Genomic DNA, 20,795 nt, shown 5'->3' with positions numbered 1-20,795 from the left:
GTCTGTCTGTCATGTCTGTCTTTCTGTCTGTCTATCTATCTATCTATCTATCTATCTATCTATCTATCTATCTATCTATCTATCTATCTAAATATATATCTAAATATATATCTAATCTCTATCTCTATAATCTATTTTCATCTATCTATATCTCTATCATCTCCATCATCTATCTGTCTGTCTGTCTGTCTGTCTGTCTGCCTGCCTATCATCTATCTATCTATCTATCTATCTATCTATCTATCTATCTATCTATCTATCTATCTATCTATCTAAATATATATCTAAATATATATCTAATCTCTATCTCTATAATCTATTTTCATCTATCTATATCTCTATCATCTCCATCATCTATCTGTCTGTCTGTCTGTCTGTCTGCCTGCCTATCATCTATCTATCTATCTATCTATCTATCTATCTATCTATCTATCTATCTATCTATCTATCTATCTATCTATCTATCTAAAACCTCCAAGGTCCCTTCCAATTCATATTCTGTTAAAAGTCACCCTAGGCTTTGCACTGCTTAATAAATAGGAAGGGGAACGATTCTTTCTTTTTTTTTTTTTGGTGGGGGAGATTTCAAGACTTTCAAGGGCCCTAATTGTAAAGCTTATGGTGAAAGGGGGGAATGCATCTTCTCCAAGCTGACCCTGTAGTTGGAACCCCGTGAGTTTGGGGGTGGGGTACCTTGACAACCACGAATGGAGCTGTCTGATCCAAACATGGGAACGCCCCGTTTTCTAAGCACACTTTGAGTAACAGCGTGCGAAAGGTGAACAAGTGCAGCAGGAAATTAAGGTTGCAATCTTGGCTAGGTCCTACCTTGCCTTGTGATCACAAAAATAGCAAACAAAATAGGGAACACAGCCATGGGAGTAATCTGCCTAGTGGGCCAAAGCTGGATTATGTGGATGTCACATCTCCAAATGGTATCTTTGCTTTCAGACTTGAAGATACAATTTCCCTGGTATTTTTCCACCTATAACTCTGCAAAGCAGGCTAACTCAAGACTTATATTCTGTTTTTCAAGTAGAAACATTCCCTCTAACATTATTAGAATCCATGCTTGCTGTTTTCTAATCCTTGAAGCAGCCATTCAGAAACACACCAAAGCGCCATGTTCAACATACTTGAGCCATTCCAACTGGCAGCTTGTGAATTTGACGGGGGCGATAAAACAGCTGCTGGCTTTCCAAAGCACCAGAAGGCAAGACAAGAAACAATGGATAGAAACCGATCAAGGAGGGAAGCAATCTAAAACTGAGGAGAAATTTCCTGACAGTTTGAACAATTAATCAGTGGAACAACTTTCCTCCAGAAGTTGTGAATGCTCCAACACTGGAAGTTTTAAAAAATATGTTGGATAACCATTTGTCTGAAGGGGTTTCCTGCCTAGGCAGGGGGTTGGACTAGAAGGCCTCAAAGGTCCCTTCCAACTCAGTTATTCTATTCTATTCTATTTTTATTCTATCTATCTATCTATATCTATCTATCTATCTATCTATCAATCTATTATCTATCATTTATCGATCATCTATCGATCGTCTATCATCTATCTATCTATCTATCTATCTATCTATCTATCTAAATATCTATCTAATCTCTATCTCTATAATCTATTATCATCTATCTATCTCTATCATCATCTATCTATCATCTATCTCTCAATCTCTTTATCATGTCTATCTATCTATCTATCTATCTATCTATCTATCTAAATATCTATCTAATCTCTATCTATAATCTATTATCATCTATCTATATTTCTATCATGTCTGTCTATCTGTCTATCTATCATCTATCATCTATCTATCGATCATCTATCTATCTATCTATCTATCTATCTATCTATCCATCTATCTATCATCTATCATTTATCGATCATCATCTATCTAAATATCTAATCTCTATAATCTATTATCATCTATCTATATCTCTATCATCTATCTCTCTATCATCTATCTCTCAATCTCTTTATCATGTCTATCTATCTATCTATCTATCTATCTATCTATCTATCTATCTATCTATCTATCTATCTAAATATCTATCTAAATATCTATCCAATCTCTCTCTATAATCTATTATCATCTGTGTATATCTCTATTATCTATCTATCATCTCTCTATCTCTTTATCGTCTGTCTATCTATGTCTGTCTATCTGTCTGTCTATCTATCTATCCATCCATCCATCCATCCATCTAAATATCTATCTAAATATCTATCCAATCTCTATCTCTATAATCTATTATCATCTGTGTATATCTCTATTATCTATCTATCATCTCTCTATCTCTTTATCGTCTGTCTATCTGTCTGTCTGTCTGTCTATCTATCTATCTATCATCTATCATCTATCTATCAATCTATCTATCAATCTATCTATCAATCAATCTATCTATCTATCTATCTATCTATCTATCTATCTATCATCTATCTATCATCTATCTATCTATCTATCTATCTAAAACCTCCAAGGTCCCTTCCAATTCTTATTCTGTTAAGAGTCACCCTAGGCTTTGCACTGCTTAATAAATAGGAAGGGGAACGATTCTTTTTTTTTTTTTGGTGGGGGAGATTTCAAGACTTTCAAGGGCCCTAATTGTAAAGCTTATGATGAAAGGGGAGAATGCATCTTCTCCAAGCTGACCCTGTAGTTGGAACCCCGTGAGTTTGGGGGTGGGGTACCTTGACAACCACGAATGGAGCTGTCTGATCCAAACATGGGAACGCCCCGTTTTCTAAACGCACTTTGAGTAACAGCGTGCGAAAGGTGAACAAGTGCAGCAGGAAATTAAGGTTGCAATCTGGCAGGACAATGTAAGCGATTATGGAGGCGAGACTTCCTGTCCTGAGGGCCACTGTTCTTTTTATATATGTTCCCATTTGGAAGCCGGCATGCTCCAGATGTCTGGACGTCTGACCAATCTGCTGAAGAGATTCCCAACCTCAAATGTAAGGCAGTGTGGAGATGGGAGTAACCAGACAGGGACACCGAGGCCTTTTAATGCTTGGGAAGCTCAAGATGTCAAACTGTAATTCATGTATGCGTAACCCTTCCCTAAATAGCAAGTGCTTGGTCACAGCAGACACCCAGCTGAAGCCTTCTGGGATTTCAGGCAGCCCAATTCTCACGCCTGCAATTAGGTGAGAAAGTTGTTCGGTGTTCCCACCCCGACCCTTATTTCTGGATGGAGAGAGAGAGAGAGCGCATCAATTATGTCACAACGTTGTCCATTTAATGGTAGCATTTTGGCTTTGTGATCTCGGTAGTGCTTGGGGGAGGGCATGAGCCACACATTCTTGACCCCCTCAGACACAGCGGTTCCATTCATTTAGATTCAGCTAGCAATCTGAAGCATGTCCTATAAACTCTGGCATTCTACTTGGACCTGGGTGAAAGCTAAGTGGGTTAAGGCAGGGGTCTCCAACCTTGGCAACTTTAAGCCTGGAGGACTTCAACTCCCAGAATTCCCCAGCCAGCTTTGCTGGCTGGGGAATTCTGGGAGTTGAAGTCCTCCAGGCTTAAAGTTGCCAAGGTTGGAGACCCCTGGGTTAAGGGACAGTTTGAATGAAAACAGGAAGAAAAATTCCAGCGATTAAAAAGTTTGATTAATTTAATTGCAAACCTTGTACAAAACTAGGAATTCTGAGGAACACACATTGCTTTCAAACAGTTAAAAGGCATCCACGTTTATAAAATGCAAACCTAGAAATAGGTTTAGGTCAGTATCAAACCGGATTATACAGTAACGGAAAAGAGGTACAAAAGCAAGGCCACCAGCCCCACACGGGGGCAGAAGCGGGATGTTTACATGCTTAGAAGCATCCGGAATGCATCTGAGGGAGGGGGGGATTCACTCCCCCGCCAGCCCCTCTTGGGAGTCTAATTAAGACCCATTTTGAAATGGGGGGGGGGGAAAGCATGCTCCCAATAACTTTTCATTTCTATTCTCCATTTCTGTTGAATTCATACAGCCAAAGATTTTTTCCCCCTAAATTCTGTAACTCAAAAGGGTTAGTTTTGAGAATTTAGATCCACCATAAGTGGGTAATTGCAAAATCAACCACCTGTTACAACCACGCCAATCCTATTCCCTGATAGTACAATTGCAATTCTGTTGCATTGATCAAAAACAAATCACTCCCTGAAGTTAAGGGAGAAAAAGATGTGCACCCCTTCTGTCCTTATCAACAATTTTTAGACTGGAGACTCTTATCCACTCAACCCCTGACCCATTCCCATAAGCGTCTCAGTTTGTCGGATGAAATTAAAAGTGAAACCCCAGCTGGGCCATCCAAAAAAAAAAAAAGTCAGAAGTGTTAACAGTGACAGAGTGTCATAAGGCAGGAATTCTTTGAGCCAACTTCCGTCTGAAAGACGTTAATGGAATTCTAGGCAATGGAGAAGAAACGCCTTCTCAGATTCTCAGGGTGAATGGGTTCCTTCTGCAGCTTCAGTCTACACAAAGTAAAAAAAAAAACCACCCCTCTGTAGGTGTAGGGAGGATATAGTGAAATGCACCCAAGGAAAGCACAGTAGATCGGTCTAGAGTTCAAAATGCTTTTGTGCTCCTCCTGAACACCACTTTATGCACCGAGGAAGAGCCCTCTTCTCGTTCTTCATCCCCAACGCCAACCAAGCTCGCTCTGTTGCGGAGAGAGTCCAATGAAGGCATTCTGTGTAGGGCACCGACTAAGAATTGGGCGCCCACATTTCTCCTGGGGCAAAAGGCCTCTTCTTCAGCCCACCATTGAGCTTCCACTGCGGTAATCTCTATCAAGGACTTCCTTTGATCTCAAATCAGGCAGGGCTTCCTTCAGCAAGTCATGCAACGGGGACGGATGCTGTTATCGGATGGAGGGTTGGGGTCCACCTAGATTTCAAGGAGAGTGAGACAAGAGAAAGGTTACCAATAGCTCCCCCAGGAAAGTTGATTTGATAAAACTTATTTTACCAGCAAGATCCTGATAGCGGCTAGGATAAGCAGGGCAGCAAACAAAAACAAAAACAAAAGAACTTTGCCAGCAAAACAATAAGTTGTGCACCACTCTTCCATACTCACCTCGGAGTAGAGAGGAGGCGGTCGGAAACGAAATTCTTGGATGTAGGCAAAGAAAGGTCCTTCAAGTAATGCAGGACACTCATCCAGAGAAGGAGGGGACAAGTTTTCCATGGTTGCTTCACCAGACACTACAGAAGAGTACGCTGGAGGAGCTAAGGAGAAACACAGTAGATTAACCTGAGTGCCTCTTAACATGATTTCTAGGCTTAAATCGAGATGATGCTATCAGCAGGACCTCACTTGTTCTTACGTAAATTATCCCAAATATTATCAAAGTTTGTCATAGTTTAGCAGAGCACGTGAACCCAAATTAAGAACTTTAACGCCGACTTGAGTGGATTCACGCAAATGACATTTTATTACTTTTAACCATCCCAAGAAAGATGGTACCTGGTCAGGACTTAGAATTACAGAAAGTTGCCACTTGCTACACTGAGAAAGCTTCAATGCCATAAATGCACACACCTCAGGAGTTCATCCATCCGCCTTCAACTTCCCTTCCCCCTGCTCCCACCCCGTAAGCCATCACAAAGTTGAATATTTTAGAACAAGCAAAATACAATCCAGTAACACCATCGCCCCAAAAGTTTATTTCTTACAAAAGCACAAATTCTTGGAATCGTACTTGAGGCAGGCCTTCTCAGTGGAGATGCTGCAAATTCAGGACCACTAACAAGAGAACCATTTTCTTTGCCTAATTTCGATCACTAGGTCCCAAAGGCACTTTTTCCAAAACGCAAGTGGACTTTTGTTTATTTTTTTTCCCCTTTGAAAAAGTTTCGCTTCTCATGCAAGGAGCTTCCTCAGTTCTAGCTGAATTAGAACTGAAGAAGATGAAAGTAAAACATTTTCAGAGGAAAACAACAAGGAAGTCCAGGTGCCTTTTGGAAAAAAGCACCTTTGGGATAACCATGACTTGGATGATTGAGAATCTCCATACAACTTTCAATGTCTAGATCTCCCAATTGGTTTCACTCTTCACTTCAACTTAAGGTGCTTACCCTCAGGCTGTTCCGAGATCCCCAACTGTAGCCAATCCACATTGAGGCTGTACTGGCTGCTGATGCTGGAAGTGCGGCTGCCGAATGGATGCAAAGGAATTGTGCCTATCACTAGTGGCAACTCCAGGAGCAGTTTGGAAGTCCCTGGGATGTCAACACAGACCTGCCAATAATAAAAATAGCCCACCATTAACTTTTAGGGAAAAGAAAGAAAAAGATACTCCTATGTCATCCATCATTTCCAGCTCGCTGTAAATAAAGCAAGCCCAGGCTTCTTTGTTCTACATCTCAAAAGCTAAGACTGCATTTTCATTTTGTCTAAGTTAAGACATTAAACATTTTTCTAGTTCTGGGCACTATCCCTTAAATAGGATTCAAATTGCAACAGGGGAGAAGGGCAATGAGAAAGATTGGGGGGGCAGGAGAGAAACGAAATTCTATGTGTCTTGAGTGAGGATGTTTAGCTTCTATTTTTCCAAAGTGGGACAATGCACACAGAAGCATATTTGCATACAATAAAAGGCAACCAATAGTGGGGCTGGCAAGGATTGGAGTATTCTCCCCAGGGAAGCTCTTTTTATTGCCCTAAAAGAAATCTAGACTAGGGATGTCCAACCTTGACCACTTTTAAGACGTGTAGACTTCAACTCCCAGAATACCCCCCGACAGCCATGCTGCAAGTGGCCAAGATTGCATTTTCAAATCTTAAAGTGGCCCCTGGTCTGAGATAGAGAAATCTCATTTAAATATGTGCCTTTAAGTCAGTTTGACTTCTGCTGATTACATGGACAATTCCATGCAGTTTTCCTGGCCACACCTTTATGGAAATGGTTTGCATTTGCCTTTTTCCTGGGTTGAGAAACAAAAGTTGGCCCAAAGTCACCCAGCTGGCTTTGTGCCTAAGGCAGGAGTAGAAGTCATGGTCTCCTGGTTTCAAGACATGCTTTAGGTAAAAAAAAGAATATTTTACCAAACTGATTTCCACCACTCTATTTTTGTTGATTTCACTGATTCTATCCAGCGTGTGAATTATCAACTTTAACTGCTGTTTAAGTAGTAGATTAAAACAGATGTTTTGAAATAGTTCATTCAGCCTGAGCTCTTTTAAGACGAATGAGCGAATAAAAATGAGATTTTTCTGGGATGCAGACAGTGGTGGGATCCTACCGGTTCAGTCCGGTTCTACTGAACCGGTAGCTCCGAAGAGCAGCTGACACCGAACCGGTTCGCTGGGACGAGGTTTTGGTCTGCTGTTTGGCCTGCCTGCCCGGGTGGTAGGCTGTCCTTTAGTGGCTGTGTTTTCCTCCTCAACTGCTTTGCATGGCACAGCTGAGTGCTGTTCATCAGCTGGAGAAGGTAAATGCTTGCCGGAGCCTGTAGCATTGCATGCACATACAACACACGTTTGACGCGCATGCGTGCGCTCCCCAAACCGGTTGTTATGCCAGTCGGATCCCACCCATGGATGCAAAGCATTAATTCACCAGACAATCCCAAATCTCTAAACTCTCTTATGTTCACACGGATGCTCTTCTTCACCTCACCTTCAGTGCATATTCAACATGGATGATGCGACACTGCAGGATGGAGGGCCCAACCGGTGGGATCTTGAGCGCACGGCCATGCCACACCTCTCTCGTCCCTGCTATAATGGAGTCTCCCACAATGCTTGCCACCACACATTTCTTCTGTTTTTTATTGCCTCGGGCAATGAATGTCTGTGTCTGGATGATGGCAGCCTTTGGTACGATGGAACGGTTGGTGCAGTTGTCAATTTCAGCAAAGATGGGGATGACTTCACCTGCAAAGGGAACGGAAGACAGGTGGGTATTAGAAGGAATCCACCAGGGTTATTCATCTGCTCTTTTAAACCTTTTCTCTAACCTTTGGTTGGTATTTGAAATTTTTGCAAGGGCATGCATATATTTGATGGCAACAGTATGGCTTCTTCCTATCCCTCTCCCCAATAATTTTGATGGCCTGGTTTAGAGGTCTCCAAACTTGGCACCTTTAAGACTTGTGGACTTCAACTGCCAGAATTCTGGGAGTTGAAGTCCACAAGTCTTAAAGGTGCCAAGTTTGGGGACCCCTGGCCTAGTTCTTCGTAAGGGAACTTTCAGAAGATTTTAGCTAATGCTATGTTCGTGATTTATATAGTTATCAAATTTATATACTTCCCATCATACCTAAGTGACTTTGGGTGCTTTACAAATGAAAAAAGTAAGAAAGAGACCCAGTTTGGTCCAATGATTAGGGTACCAGGCTAGAAGCTGGGAGACCATGAATGTAAGTCTCACTTTAGCCATGACAAGCCAGCTGGGTGACACTGGGCCAGCCACTTTCTCTCAGCCCAAACACTTCACAGAATTGTTGTGGGGAAAATTAGGAGAAGGAAGGTATATTGGGTTATTTGTAAAAATAATAAAAGCTGGATACAAATAAATAAATAAAAAACCCATACAACCATATACAAGAGACATAGATGGTGAAAAAAAAAGTTAAAAACAGGACTAGATTAACAAAAGTAAGGGAGTACCATCAAGCCACTAACCACCCCCCAGGGTTGCAGCTCACTCTCAACCCCACCCCCCATGCCAGTTTTGGCATTTGAGTGACTGCGGTTGTATAAAAATGAGCCATTCACCCAAATTCTGCTTGTTGGGGGTAAAGGTGAAAAGAGGAACTATCCCACATTGCAGCTCCCTCCTAAACAATTGCCTAAAAGATCACCTGGTGTATAGCCTTTCCGATCGATTTTGGCTGAGACCGAAACCTGGCCACGATTACAGTACCACGCTCGCGCCAGCTTTTCTTTGGCACCAGCCTGAGGTGTCTGTTGGGAATAGTGAAAAGGAGAGAAACACATTAGCAGCAGGAAACGAAGAATCCAGAGTTGCTTTTCTTTTCCCAAATCAAAAAAATGTTTCAATGAGGGAGAAAGGTTCACAGACAATATCAGATTCCTTCTAACAAAGCAAAGATGAAGGGTGATGGCTGTTGTTTTTTTAAGTTTTCTTTGGGTGCTGAACAAATTCCCTGTTTCTAGATCCTCAGAAGTATAAAAATAAATGAACCACTGTGTGATAAATGATTAGAGTTTGCTTGTCCTTCAGCATGAATTAGACAAACTTATGATTGGGTTGCCTAGGAATTAGCAACCATGGTTGGTATTAGGAGTTACAAACCATGGTGATGAAATAAGCAGCACAGAGATACGCAACAAATGTGTTAAGGCTGCAAATTCTGGACAGCTCTAAGCTAGGGAAGGCAGGATTATGATATTCAATGAAAGCATGGCAATAAGCTTCGTCAACCTGTGACAGAAATCTTAAAAAGATATCAGTTCATTCATATTGTCTCCGTTCATCCTCAACATCTCACCAGGATATTGCAGAGAATCATAAGAGGCAAATATGATGGGGATGGTTTTGATAAACAAGAGACCTCAGTTAAGTAGCATGAATTTAATGCTATTGAATTAAACACTACAATTTCTGCTGTTAAGTTTATATTTAACACCAGAACACCTGGGTTCAAATCCCAGAAGGGTATGGCTAGCTGACAAGAGATAAATAGCTTGAAATAGACCTATGTTAGTCTCCCTTTATTTCTTTGTCAGTAAATATTAATTTAACACAAAAAATGTTTGTCGTGACTGCCTGCGAAGGCTCCTGGACTGGGGCTGAAAGGCGAAAGCGGAAGCAGTGTGCTTCATCCCATATTTGGGTAGACCAGTTTGCCCTAATAAAAAACACACTTTTGGGTGTTTAAGTAATACCTTATACACAAATATAATCTAATACTTTGGACAGAAAAATAGAACAGCTGGCAATAAACTGTACAAGGCCATTAAGCAGCTGTAGTTCTTAAGGAGAATCTAAGATTGATCTTCACTGGCCTATGAGACCAGATAAGGCCTGATTAGGTATCTCCAAATAATTTTATGGCTGTACCAAGACAGGAAAACTTTAAAAATAGCCCGGAAAAAGGCAGCTGCAAAACACTGCTAGTATGCATGACAAAACTATATGGGATTACCTACAAGCCAACTACATATAATCTTTTATCAATTGTAAATTGCTGGTGTGATCCAGGTTAGCTTTCTGGGAATAATGTGGAGATTGTCTTTTGACATCCTGCCTCAGCTTACCAGTAAGGCTGGTGTGTTGATATCAATGGGTTCAATGACTGTGAACTCCTTTTTGGCTCGTTTGACTGAAGACCAAGGCCGGTGTAATTTAGCCTTCACCCAGTAGCGGACACTGCCATGCTTGCCTTCAAAGGAGGTGGCCAAGGTCCTGTTTTGGGAAAAAGAAATATTGCGACTAAGAACAAGGCCTGTGCCAACTGCTCCAGCTAGAAAAAGCCTAAAATACTCACTATTATGAATCCACAATGTATCTGGAAAAGACAAGGACTTACCCTGGGAGCTGGAAAGTGAAGGGAAATTCATGCCTTCCTGCCTGAAGAACCGTGACATCTCCATTATCTGTTAGGGAACAGAAGAAAGAACAAAAGCTCTTTATTAAAAAACAAAAAAAAATTTTTTTTGCATAAAGTTCTGCCAAGCTTTTAGGCAAAAGCAAACCAAGAGAACTTAGGTGAGGTTAAACACACATGCACATCCAAGAGATAACAAACTGGAATCGTTCAGGTACACTAACCACAAAGGTATTTTTTAAAAAGGCCAACCAAGCCTCAAGTCATCAATGAGATTGCATTATACATTTTTCACAATAAACTTATCTACTTCTACTTTTGACATCAATACACCCAAGGGAAATATCTTGATATACCTGTCAATGGAACAGGTCGTGTAACTACACCAAATTCCTACTGGCTCATTTGGGAAACTCCTGTTTCACTTGCCTAATAAAACTACAGACTTCAAAGCAAGTTGCTCACTCACTTACTCAGGAGAGCAGTACATAGTGTCTCAGGCACTTGTCCCCTTGTCCCCCCCGCCCCCCAAACATTATATAATGCGCGGTTTCCGAGAGGAGAACTGGCTGATCCAAATTTGCCAGTTGCATCCACTCCCGTCTGGCACGGCGCTCGGGCAAACCGGCCCCGCCGGAGGAATTCTGCAGAGGGCAGCTGCACACAAGAGCTGAGATGCCTTAGTCCAAACAGTGGGGGGAAGAATAAAAAGTAAAACTCAGCTCTCCCGGGCAAATTCGCCTTCGTCCTCAGACGGACTGAGCCCGTCTGCTCCAAAAGAAGCAGCAGAAGCCACCGCGGCGAGGCCAGCAAAGTTTAGCGCTGCGCCCTGCCCGGTTCCTTCCTTCTCGCAAGAAACCCGAAGCTGGTAGTAGGAGTGACGCGCGCGCGCGCGAGAGAGAGATGAAGGAGTCCGGGGAGGCTTGGATCGGGGTCCGTTCCGCCCCAGACCAGAACGCCCGCACACACACACACACACACCGCCCGGGTCCGGGAGACCCGCCGGCCGCAGCCGCTCGGGCGGGTTGCGCTCCGTGTCTACCTGGCGGGGCGAGGAGGGTCTCCCGGTGGTTGAGGAAGTCCACCTGGTCGCCGTAGCTCTGCGTGTAGGCTGTGCTGGAGCCCGCGCTGCGGGACTCGGTCCAGTGAACCTTGGCGCAACCCTCGGCGTGGATGTGCAGGGAGCCCAAGCGCGCCTCGCCGGACAGCTCCAGCACGACCCGGCCGGCCACGCTCTCGCCCGAGCTGAAGACCGGCGGAGAGGCCAGCTCCGGACAGTCCAGCACGATGGAGAAGCGCTTCAGCCGATCGAAAAGCATGGCCGAGACAAGGAGGAAACAACAACAATAATAATAACAGAGCTCGCTCGACGTGCTATCAAGAGGGGCGCAAGTCGCGCTTTGGGCTCTCCTCAGCGCACGGCCCCTTTAAATGCTTCAGCCACCTCCCGAGCGCCCCTCCCCAGGCGCTTGGCCACGCCCCCCGGCAGCCGAGCGGCCAATCCGAGGGGGAGAAGGCTTGGCCTCAGAAGGCGGGGCGAGAGAAGCCCTTGGAAAAACAAGTCAACAAGCATGCGCTCCGGCTTTGAAAGTTGGTCGGCTGGGCTGCTCGGTTGCCTCTTCGACTTGCTCTCCCGTTTGCAAGCGGGGGTGGCGGCGGGGGGGTGGCTGGGGGAGAAATTTCCAGAGAGATAAACTTTCCTCCACTGGGCAAAGTTAGCTTGATAAACCGGCCAGAATAGTTATTTATTTATTTAAAAAAAATGCCTTGAGATTTAGGAAACCCAAAGAGAATGGAAAATAGCTCCATGTCAGAAAAACAACACCGTAGGTTGTTTATTATGACTTTCCGCCTTCTCCCCCGCTTCGCACAATGCTTCTATCCTAGGATCTGGAAGGAAAGTGGCGTTCACTTAAATGTCATTGTGCTCCTGGATTGATATATTTTTGATTTGTTTTGTCAGTCGCTTACAAGAGCACACAATAGATACAAACTCAAGGTAAACCGCACCAAACTTGATTGCAGGAAATACGACTTCAGCAACAGAGTGGTCAATGTCTGGAATACTCTGACTCTGTGGTTTCTTCCCCAAACCCCAAAAACTTTAACCTTAGACTGTCTATTATTGACCTCACCCCTTTCCTAAGAGGTCTGTAGGGGGCATGCATAAGCGCACAAACGTGCCTACCATCCCTGTCGTTTCTTTTTTTAATTTTTCTTATATGTATACCATTTCATGTATCCATAATTATGTTTATCCTGTTGTCTTATAATTGCTTGACAAAATAAATAAATAAATAAATAAAGTATAAGTATAAACATGAGTAAGAACACAGGAAATAGGTACAAATAAATGGGGACAATAGAACAGGGACGGTAGGCACAATTGTGCGGACGGTAGGCACAATTGTGCACTTATGCACACCCCGTCGTCCCACCCTTAGTATTTCCCTTAAATGCCTGTGCCCTGTTTTTCTCTGCATCTTTCTATAATTAAGATGGGCATTCTCCAGACCAGATCTGACCAGAATTTCTATTTCAGTCAACCGAAAGTGCAACTGTATTATCTTTCTTTCTTTCTTTCTTTCTTTCTTTCTTTCTTTCTTTCTTTCTTTCTTTCTTTCTTTCTTTCTTTCTTTCTTTCTGTTGTGTTGTGTTGTGTTGTGTTGTGTTGTATTGTATATCTTGCCCTGAGGCTGAACCAATACACATACTCTTATGTGGACACTTCATTTTCTTGCCAGGAGAATTAACTCTGGAAATTCCCCTCTCCTCCAACTGCTTTTCCATTCCAGAACTGACTTAATCTAGTTCCCCGGCAAATGTCAGTTCTGCCATTCTTTCGTAAAGACCTTAGTTGGCTGGGGAAGAATTGGACTCTGATCCCTGTAGAAAAAGGCTGGATACACCTTTTTTCCACCACTGATTTTTGCAGCCTTCCTCCCAGGTGCAGCCAAAAGTTTTCCAGCATTAGTTTGGGAAATCCAAGGACTTTAAAAAAATTGAAAGGCTGCCTGATCTAAGGAAGCAAGTTTTATTCTCTTGCAAAGTACAGCATCAAATCTAGTTCTCAATCTGGGACAAGGTGTCTTCACCCACACGGTATAGATTTCAGGTAAAAATCATAATTACCTTTTGGAAATTTGGCACTATTGTTCCTATACAATTCTTCCTGCTAAAAGATCAAATGCTAAATCTCTCTCTCTTCAAAATTTGGCAGGCTCACCTGGGCTAAGGAGAAACATGCAACTTAAAAGCAGTGCATAGAATTGTAATAAAGAGGGGTGGCAAGAATACTAGAGATTTCCTCCTGCTTATCTCCTATGTTTAAGAAGTCAAAAATTGTCAGTGGAGGATTACTAGGAAAAAAGGACAGTAACATTCTGAGGGCATCTTTTATCCCCTTGAGTGGACATATAAGAAGGCTAAGAGTTATTGGGGTCAAATATGTGCTTTAACTTAAGAGAATTCTTATTAAAAATGTACAATTGAAACCAGAGGTTTTACATTTGAGGGAGAAGTAGTTGAAGAAAAAATATGGGACTGTTTATATATATGAAAATTGCAATTAAACTTTTGTATTCCCAGAGATGGAAATATTCCCACTATGGAAGAATAGATGAAATTAAAGGTACTGGCTGAGATGGCAAAATTGACTACTTTGATTAAAGAAAACACCTCCTCTGACTTTATTTCTGGGTTAGATTTTGATAGAGACCAAAAGAATTACAGCATTAATTTTGAGATTTGACAATTAGAAATGTTTATGATTATAGAAATACTGGGTATTATTGAATTTTAGTTCAAAAAGTTAATATATTTTATATTTGTGTCAAAGAAAGTTGAAAGTTATTCTTATTTCTTTTCATTTTCTTTGTTCGTTCCTTTTCCCTATTTTTTTCCTTCTTAATTTTTGTCGGTTTTTCATATTTTAAAGAACTTTAATAATAAAAAAGGGAAGGCAATAATCTTCTCATCTTAGACATCTGGTATTCAGAAGTAAACAACCTAAGGACACAGAGGTTCCTGAATACTAGGAAAAATTACAAGCATTTTGGCAAAGCAGTCATTTGATGAGTATAAAAACACCCATAAGACATGGTCATGCCAGAGGAAAAAAAAAATCTTCCAACTTTTAGCACACACTGCCATCATATGGGGACCAGGGGGAATAACAAGTGCATTTTTGCATGAGGTAATTTTTTTGATTGGGTGATATTTAATGGCCCAGAAATAGTCATAAGTAAGCAAAACAATTCTGGAAATTGATTAATGATGCTATCGTCTCTTATCCTCATGGACTTTCATACATTGCACTTTTCTTCAAAAAAGCCAATCATTTAATGTATAATAAACGGAATCTCACAATGCAGGAATACAACTGAGGATGCTCCTATAAAACAGATTCTTAAATGGACTCAAGTTGAGCACAAATTCCAAAGATCAAGGGCCCCTGTTAGTATGTAGTATAATATCTTTCTTCCCTCCCATTCTTAAGTATATAGACATACCTCCTTATGGTACGTTAAAAGTTAACAACCAATCAAAGGCTGTTTAATCAGAATTTTTTGATAGATTAAAACTACGGAGTTGCTTTAATTCCACCTTGATGGCTGAAAAAAACAAGGTTGGCTACCACTCAGAACTTAATATTTGAAAGGAGTATCCTCTAATTTATATTATAAATGTAGAAATGTTGTACATCCTCTAAATGTATTGGATTAAAAAGCTAAATTTCCCGCCAGCTTATATTGCGATAGAAATTCAGTCCTGTTGCACATCACTTAATGGGAATGAGCCAATTCTTTGGGAATAAGGGCTTGTGGCAAATCAGCTCTTAGCACATAATGAATCATGTGGGAGTCCAGTTGAATTTTTAAAAGTCATTTGCTTTTTGTTAAATCACAAAAAGGTTTTATTATTACAAAAATATAATAAATGCTAAAAAGAATATGCTAGCCTTTTTGTTAAGACCAAGTAAAAGAGTGAAAAATAAAAAGGGTGATCTTTCAGGCCCTTCAAAACTCCTCTGGAAATGATGATGGCATCCATTATTAAGGCATATCCTGAAGCTGCAGTAATTCTTGTTCTGGAATCACTAGTAGACTAGCATCTCGTAATTAGAAATCAGAATCTGTTGGACACTTCTAGTGATGGAGTTGTGGGTACTTCATCACTGGAAGTTTTCAAAATAGACGGGACAACTATTTGACTGAGATGGTATAAGGCAGTGATGGTTAACCTTTCCGTCCTCACGTGCCAAAAGTCCTTGCGTGTCAAAACCCATAAGGCAATGCACGCGGGCCTCCCCTTGCCCCCTGCACATGCGTGCATAACCCCCATGCGCACTGTGTGTTTCTGCGCATGCATGTGCATCTCCCACGCCCCTCCTGCACATACACGGCAGCTACTCAACGATCAGCTGGCAGGTGGGCAGCGTGCGCACATGCGCAGTGGACTTGCTCTGGGGCGACGGCTCGCGTGCCGGTGAAGATGGCTCTGCATGCCACTTCCAGCATGCGTGCCATAGGTTCGCCAACATGGGTATAAGGTCTTCTGCCTTGTGCAGAGGGTTGGAATAGAAGATCTCAGAGGTCCCTTCCCACCCTATCGTTCTATTTTCTACCCTAACTCTGCAATTTTACAATGATTTTATAAATTAAAACAAATTAATATAAGGTTAGTATTCTGCAAGGCGAACCACTAATCTTTACCATCGTGTTTCTTTTCAGAAATATCCTCGGATTCCATGTAACCTTGTACACCTTGGCAAACCTTGTACACCTTGTACAAAACAGAGTACATTAGTAAGGTGACCAACCGTCCTCCTTTAGGGAGGGCAGTCCTTCTTTTGTAAATTCTGTCCTCTCTCGAAAAGTGTCCTCCTACATATCCTCCTTTTTGATATTTGAAGACTAATCTGTAAATCTACGTATTTGATTGATGCCGAGCTGATCCGTTGTGTGTGATGTGACGTATTTGTATTTGACATGACGATTCGTCAAAGCTCGGTACAGTGCGGCGAGACACAATTATGAGACGCATGCACTCCACAGAGGAGAATTGTTTTGAGACAATGTGCCATATGCAAGAGTGCACCATGCGCAAGAGTGCTCCGTACGCAAGAGTGCACTGCGCGCAAGTGGCTTTGTTTTTTTTCTTCAATTTGTGTCCTCCTTCTCATTGTAAAAACGTTGGTCACCTTAACATTAGGATTAGTTAACTTCACGGCAAATGAAGGCTTTATGACTGCTTTTGCGAGTATTATGGCAGCCATTTTGTGAATAAGGTAATCTCCCACAGCAGCCATTTTAGGAATGTTTTTAATATTCTAAATGGGCCCAAAAAGATTGCCTGGTCCTGAGTGGATTAGATGGACCACTTGACTGAATTAGTAAAACACAAGAAGTCATAGTGACTGAGCCATTGATTTGTATGCAAATTTTAGGCCTAGTCCTCCCTACCTGACCTCCAGCTAAAGGATTTTAGGCAGAGAAACTAGATTAGGCATGTTTCTACATGAGTTGCATTGCCAATATATAAAGTAGGCAGATCAATCAGCTGTTTTGATAGAAAAGAAGGTTACCTATCATGAGCTCCTGGATGCTCCTGTCTTGCTGACTCATAAACTGAGGCAAGATCTGAATTGCCTAAGGAGGGGTGTTGTTTACCAAGCTAGTTAATTGCTCCTAGTCAAATCTTAGAAAAAGCTTTTTATGTTTACACATCCTTGTGCAAATAGCTCCAGGCTTGGTATCCTGGGTCCCAGAAAGATTTCTGAAAATGATAACTATAGAAAATAACAAATGCACCAGGAGATTCTGCAAACACTATGGAGCAGTGCTGAATTAGAAGCTGTTCTCTCTCTGGCTTCATGCTCTTCCTAAAGATTCCTAAAATTCTTTTCCAAAATTGTAGGATTTTTGACTCCAGTATACATAAGGAGTACTTGCTTGTCTACTAGGTTCTTTCTCTAATTGTCCCCAATTTTGTATCTGCTATGGAGGGCAAAAACTAGAGACAGAATCTTTTCTATGATGGAACATATCTTTGGAGCAAATCTTTACACTGGGAGATTCTTGTGTTAATAGTGTTTAAATGTTAAAGTGAAGAATTGTTTCCCCACCACTACCACCTTTCTTACAGAATGTGATTTAAATTTGATTGTTTTGTAATTGCCTTATTGCTGTTTTAAGACTCAATCATGTTATACTTTGTGATACACATTTATGAATAAGTATAAACATAAATATATACCCTGTATTTTACAATGATTGGGGATTTATTTCATTGATTGTTCATTGTTTTGCAAACCAGGTTGTATACTGATCATAAACAGATAAAGTGCACCAAAACAGAACTTGCATTCACCTTGCATTTTATCTTCTATTCTTTGTGTACAAAACCTGGAGCAATCAATCCTTGTGTAAATCCCCTTGCTTATTAAGAGTGCTTATGGTCCTTTTATTCTTAAGCACCCTAAGAAGCAAACAACAGGTATGCTGAGTCCAGATCAAGTCCATCTAGACCAGCAAGATGTCTTCAGGAAGCCTACAAACAGAAAATGAAAGGCAATTGCCTTTTTTGGCTGTTATTCAATTGAATGCATTTCAGCTCAGCTCCCTTCTGAACATGGAAGTTCTATTTATTTACCAAAGCAAAGAACGCAACAGAGAAATCCAGCAAAGGAGAATTCATTTAATTTTAAGTGTTTCAACTTGCTAGAGGCTTATTAGAAGCCTCTGAAAAAAGTCTCCTCTATGGTTATCCTAACAAGTGCCATGTGGCATATTCTCTCTAAATATAGAGGTGTATAGGTGCCATTTTCTGCTGCTTACTGACTAGAACAGTGTTTCCCAACGTAGGGCACCTGAAAATGTATGGATGTCAACTCCCAGAATTCCCCAGCCAGCCATGAAGAGCCTGGAACTGTGTAAAAAGGACAGAATTTTTTGCCTCAAGAGACCCAGAACTCTGGAACTATCCATGTCAAATTTTTCATCATTGCACATTTTTCTTCGACTTTCTCATAGAAATGAGAAAAATACAGAATCTTTTCTCATCCGGATTTAACGGAAACACCACTGGAAAAGTTAAAGATCTGCTACATTTTCAGACAAAACAAAGCCTTTTCACTTCCCCTTTCCTTTGCATCTTTCTCTCTTCTTCTACTTCTCTTGGCTCTTGTGGGTGAAATATCTTGCAGAGCCTTTTTTTGTTTTCAACAGTCGCTTCAATCAATGGGTGGGACCCTAAGATACAAATATTTTAAATGAAATGTGAAGAATGGTGATTCCTTTAATACTCAATCACCATTAAAGCATAGAATATAAGACGTCTGTAGCTATTTTAACTGCTTCGGGAGCAAAGAACAAGTATTCATCAGCAAAAGTATTCATCAGCAAAAATGACAAACCAGTTGCGCCAAGGCACTTTCCAGCGTGCACATGGGTATTTCAAAGCCCTGTTGTGCTTCCAGCACATTAGCGAACCCAGCTGTCTACAAATTCTCTGCTTGTTTGCAGTCCTCATTAAATACGAAGAATTGCTGCCACTCCTGTGCAGCAGCCTGTTGGCATCAAGGCAACAAGTAATTAATTCTTCCAATGGAATTCTTGCCTCTGCGCTGCTTTGGCCAGAAACCTTTCCTTCCTTCCTCTCTTCTGCCCACCCACCCTCCCTCCTTTCCTTCCTACTCCTACATTCTACTCTTCCTGTCCAAACCTAAAGTACTGTAGTGAAGGAAAAACAACAATGTCAATGCAACAAGATCAAAACAACCCACACAAGGTGCAAACAAATCACACTGAAAAACTGACAAGTTCTGCCTGCCCTAACTTTCACAGTAACGTTTCATGCATTTAAACATCATCTCTTCTCAAGCCTGAACAGTATCTTGGAAACCTGGTTTCTGTGTTTAGCTGACATTTGACAAATGATTTCCTGAAATGCACCAGTTATGAAGCAACATTTCTTTCCCCTTGCAAAGTGCTTAACGTGTATAATCATAAACAAAAGGAATTGCAAACTTGGACATTAATGGGACCCTCTTCACCCAGATTTTTTTTTTGGGGGGAACGACCCTTTCCAGTTTTGTCAATACCAGTAATAAGTCTTGACACACATTGTATGTTAAAAGGCAGGGTTGTTTCTTTGGGATGGGCCAAGGATTGGGCAGATGGGAAAATGTTTAAATTGCTGTTAATTATTAAGTTCTGTTTTAGTTAGCAGAATAGTCATCTGCTTAGATGAGGGGTGCTTTGGGGCACATTCCAATCTCTTGGACCCACTCCCCAAATGATGGGAGTGGACCAAAGAGACAAGATCATGAAGCTGCAAAGACAATCCTGTATTTCTGGCTTCCAGGTAACCCAGAAAGTCAACACCGGGAGGAAAACAGGGGAAAAGAAAAGACGCTCTCACCTCTAATCAGGTGCTGCCGTCTTCGCAGGTAGGTCTCGTAGGCTGTGTAGTCGCTATAGACGGTGTTCATGCCAAAACTCTTGCTTTCCAGCCAGTGGGTAGCAGCCAAGCCTCGCGCACAGACTGCCAAAGCTCTCACTTTTAGTCCTTTGGCCACATCCAACACCACTCGCCCGGAAAGCAGCTCTCCTCCCCGGTATGCGACTCCAGGACCGCGTCCTGCGTCCAGCTCCAGCATAAAAGTACGGATCCTGCTGAAATGCTGCATTTCGGGCTGCACAAGCCGCTGGAGAGCGAAGCAGGTTGGAGGCTGCTTCTGCAGCAGGAGCGCGATGTTGGCAGGGTGGGTGTCTTTTGTGTGTGTGTGCAACTGCACTTCGGCACGTAGCCCTGAGCTGTGCTCCACAGCAAAACTGATGTGTGTCAGATCAGGCCTTCAGATGTGCAGGTGTGGTGCAAAATCCACGGGTCTGGAGATGCTCCTTATCTCAGTCGAAGGGCCCGGGTTTTGCAGAGGGAAGACCTGAGCTTTGCCTACAACCGCTATCTGCAATCGCACAAGGGGGACTGGCTGCTGATTCTCTTTCCTGTTGACTTATTAGGTGCAGCGCCTTGCCTTAACTGTACAACTGACAGCAACAGGCGAGGAGCGTCACCAGCGGAGACACCTCCCCCTCCTGCTCCCCCCCCCCACTCTTCCTTTAAGGGAGTGTCTTCAAAGTGCAGAGTGCAAAGACGTAGTTCAGCCTATGCCCGGAGATAACAATAAACGCAGGATGGAGGTGGAGAAGTTCAAGCCAGTCATTTCCCTGCTGCGCATTTTTGACACTTGCATATTTGCATTTAGCCCTTTGTGAT

The 20,795-nt window shown here is 42.0% G+C and overlaps 1 protein-coding gene and 1 long non-coding RNA gene across 4 annotated transcripts; one reads left to right on the top strand and one right to left on the bottom strand.

Annotated features, from left to right (window-relative positions):
- Positions 1-3,606: 3,606 nt before the first annotated feature.
- On the bottom strand, positions 3,607-20,625 carry ARRDC2 (arrestin domain containing 2). 2 transcript variants are annotated; one of them, XM_087952536.1, is made up of 9 exons: positions 19,938-20,556; positions 11,557-12,404; positions 10,497-10,563; positions 10,225-10,372; positions 8,805-8,907; positions 7,619-7,875; positions 6,075-6,237; positions 5,074-5,225; positions 3,607-4,884 (listed from the first exon to the last, which is right to left on the bottom strand). In XM_087952536.1, exons 2-9 carry the CDS (start codon positions 11,831-11,833, stop codon positions 4,828-4,830), a joined length of 1,224 nt encoding a protein of 407 aa, XP_087808662.1. In that variant the 5' UTR covers positions 11,834-12,404; positions 19,938-20,556; the 3' UTR covers positions 3,607-4,827. The 2 variants fall into 2 exon arrangements, with proteins under 2 accessions (XP_087808662.1, XP_026526721.2); XM_026670936.2 differs by lacking the exon at positions 11,557-12,404 and having other exon boundaries at positions 19,938-20,625.
- On the top strand, positions 13,433-18,131 carry LOC148133509 (uncharacterized). 2 transcript variants are annotated; one of them, XR_015746927.1, is made up of 3 exons: positions 13,433-13,629; positions 14,103-14,145; positions 16,247-18,131. It is a non-coding gene; the product is annotated as an uncharacterized LOC148133509 (long non-coding RNA). The 2 variants fall into 2 exon arrangements; XR_015746928.1 differs by lacking the exon at positions 16,247-18,131 and adding an exon at positions 14,888-14,973.
- Positions 20,626-20,795: the final 170 nt, after the last annotated feature.

The sequence above is a fragment of the Notechis scutatus genome, chromosome 1 (genome assembly GCF_049901735.1).
Source record: "Notechis scutatus isolate UNSWTSFEM ecotype Mainland chromosome 1, rNotScu1.2, whole genome shotgun sequence".
In the NCBI taxonomy this organism is placed as follows: domain Eukaryota; kingdom Metazoa; phylum Chordata; class Lepidosauria; order Squamata; family Elapidae; genus Notechis; species Notechis scutatus.
The sequence above is the reverse complement of the archived record's forward strand: the minus strand, read 5'-3'. Positions and strand labels throughout refer to the sequence as shown.